The sequence below is a fragment of the Artibeus jamaicensis genome, unplaced genomic scaffold, assembly GCF_021234435.1.
Source record: "Artibeus jamaicensis isolate MK-2021 breed Jamaican fruit bat unplaced genomic scaffold, CSHL_Jam_final contig_64, whole genome shotgun sequence".
Taxonomy (NCBI): Eukaryota; Metazoa; Chordata; class Mammalia; order Chiroptera; family Phyllostomidae; genus Artibeus; species Artibeus jamaicensis.
In genome coordinates, this window is record NW_026521911.1 from 205,569 (window position 1) to 208,195 (window position 2,627).

Below are 2,627 nucleotides of genomic sequence, written 5' to 3' on the forward strand. Positions count from 1 at the left end.
TTTTTATTTTTACCTCTTATAAGCGTGATCTTGGGCAAATCTTTTATCACTTCTGGGAACATCAATTTCATCTAAATTTAGGGAGAGTAATTTCTGCCTTTTTGGTATGGTTGAGAATCACATTAGTAATTTTCAACCCATAGCAGCTAAGGAAATAAGTGCTTTACATATATTATCCATTTTCTACCTGAAGGGTGAAGCCAATGTTCCTATAAATACCAGACCTCAAAACTTTATCTTACTTTGTGATCCATTTTTAAAAAGCACATTATGATCAGGGACCCTACAGATGGGCTCAGGGGTTAAGGAGAGTTTTTGCGGGAAGAGGAAGGTGTGTCTTTCCATGGGGCCTCACAAGCCTTAGGCCACGCGGTGGGAGAGGCCTGCAGAGAGAATGTTGTGAGCTGTGTTGAGAGATGGTAACTTTGTCTCATTTCCTTCATTGAGCTGATACTTTTTTCCAGGCCACATTCTATTTCATGAGTGGTATTCTCCATACCACCCAGGCCTACAAGTCAGTCTTTTTTTAGAACGCTCCACACTGTATTAGTGCAAATGGTTTTCGCAGCATCTCAACTGTTAAACTCTTAAATCAGAAAATGTTTCTCTTGTAGCTAAGGCAACTTTAATGAAATGACTCAAGATTTTTAAGGTTTATACTAAAGCATACCCTGAAAACAGAGTAGAAAGTATTATATAACACCACGATACATTATAAACTCCAATCAAAACACTTGACCTAGGCAACTTAAACTATAGATGCAGTTTATAAAGCAAGAGTACCCTGTCCTATTTCCTTGTGTGTAAAATGTGAACAATACTATGTACCTCATAAGACTTCAGCATATTCATAAGAATTTTGTGACTTGTAATTGCTGAGTAAAAAATAATTGCTATTTCTGTTACTGATACTGTCATTTATGCCTTCTACAGATCAAATATCCTATAGTCATTAAACAAACATTTTTTTACTCTTAGAATTTAGAGTTGGACATTGTTTCTTATCATTCCTTTGGAATTACTAAAGCTGATGATCATTGGGCCTAATATCTCAGACTCCTTGAAGTTCCCATTTGGGAGGCTGCCCACCATATTTAAGCACATTCTCCACATGCTTATTTGAGAGAGAAGGCAGTCATAGTCATCTAATCTTAGTTTCTATCTTCAGGACTTGGAGGAGACGCTCTCGGATCTGCTTGGTGCGGACAGCATAGACAATGGGATTGAGGATTGGAGGAATGAGGAGGTAGAAGTTGGCCAACAGAGTATGGATTGGAGGAGGCACTTGGTGCCCAAATCGGTGAATAAGGGAGGAAACGGCAATGGGAACATAAAAGATCAGAATTGCACAGATGTGAGAACCACAGGTCCCCAGGGTTTTAAGTCTGGCCTCAGGGGTGGCCAGCCCCATTACAGTCCTAAAAATCATCACATAAGAAGCAGCAATTGCCATTGAATCCAGGATCAGCACCAGAAAACCAATGCTCAGCCCATAGACATTATTCACCCTGCTGTCACCACATGCCAAGGAGACAACAGCCATGTGCTCACAATAGGAGTGCAAAATGACACGGGCTTTGTAAAGGGGCAGCCGCAAACGGATCATCAGAGGCAGAGGTCCAATGTAGAGTATACCTCGGAGGAGGGCAGCCAGCCCCAAACGTCCCACCATAGTAGGACTGAGCACTGTGGTATGATGCAGTGGGTTGCAGATGGCTACATAGCGGTCAAAGGCCATGGCGAGGAAGATGCCTGACTCAACTGTGGCAAAGCAGTGGATGAGAAACATTTGGGCCAAGCAAGCATCCAAGCCAATGTCACCAGCACCAAACCAGAAGATTCCCAGCAGTTTGGGCATGGTGGAAGTGGACAGAACCAGGTCAATGACAGCCAACATGCTCAGGAAGAAGTACATGGGCTGGTGAAGGCTACGTTCCACCCTTATCACAGCCAGGATGGTGACGTTCCCCACCACGGCCACAAAGTACATGGAGCCAAAGGGGATGGAGAGCCAGATGTGCAGGGACTCCAGCCCTGGGATGCCAGTCAGCTGGAAGGAGCTGGGTACTGAGCAGACATTACGAAAAGTGAGCATAGTCATTCGTAAGTGGATGGCTTTTCACTTGTGCTTGAAAATGCAGTAGAACTTTTTTTCCCTAAAAATAAAAGACAAGAGTATTCTTACAGCCTATAGTAAAGAATAAGATCATCAATAAGATGCTATAAACTTCTTTTTCTAAAGAAATTACAAAATGTCACAGTACATTGTGTGATTATGGTTATAATATCCACAAATTTACCAAGGGCAAGCCAAAATACATATTTGAATGAAATGTCTGAGCATTTTTTTTGCAGTATGGCTCTCAAGGAGTAAGTTCTTACATCAATGAATGAAATGACCTAAGGCAGACAGGTATCTATTCAGTCATTCAACTCTTCAGGGGAATTATGAGGTGTCTATCAGGATCGTATCTGAAGGTTTCCAAGTGAGGACTGCTTAAACAAAGAGACACATTGATGCTGAGAAATACAAATGGCAGTTAATGTTTATTTAGCACTCCGGGGTCTAAAAAATACCAGAATGTGTTACCTATGCATATGACAGGAATGTCAAGGAAGAGAAGGCT

At 41.8% G+C, this 2,627-nt stretch overlaps 1 protein-coding gene across 1 annotated transcript; it reads right to left on the minus strand.

The window, feature by feature from the left end:
- Positions 1-1,141: 1,141 nt before the first annotated feature.
- Positions 1,142-2,101, minus strand: LOC119042081 (olfactory receptor 52M1). The gene has a single exon (XM_037135630.2). It carries the CDS (start codon positions 2,099-2,101, stop codon positions 1,142-1,144), a length of 960 nt encoding a protein of 319 aa, XP_036991525.2.
- Between the last annotated feature and the right edge of the window lie 526 nt (positions 2,102-2,627).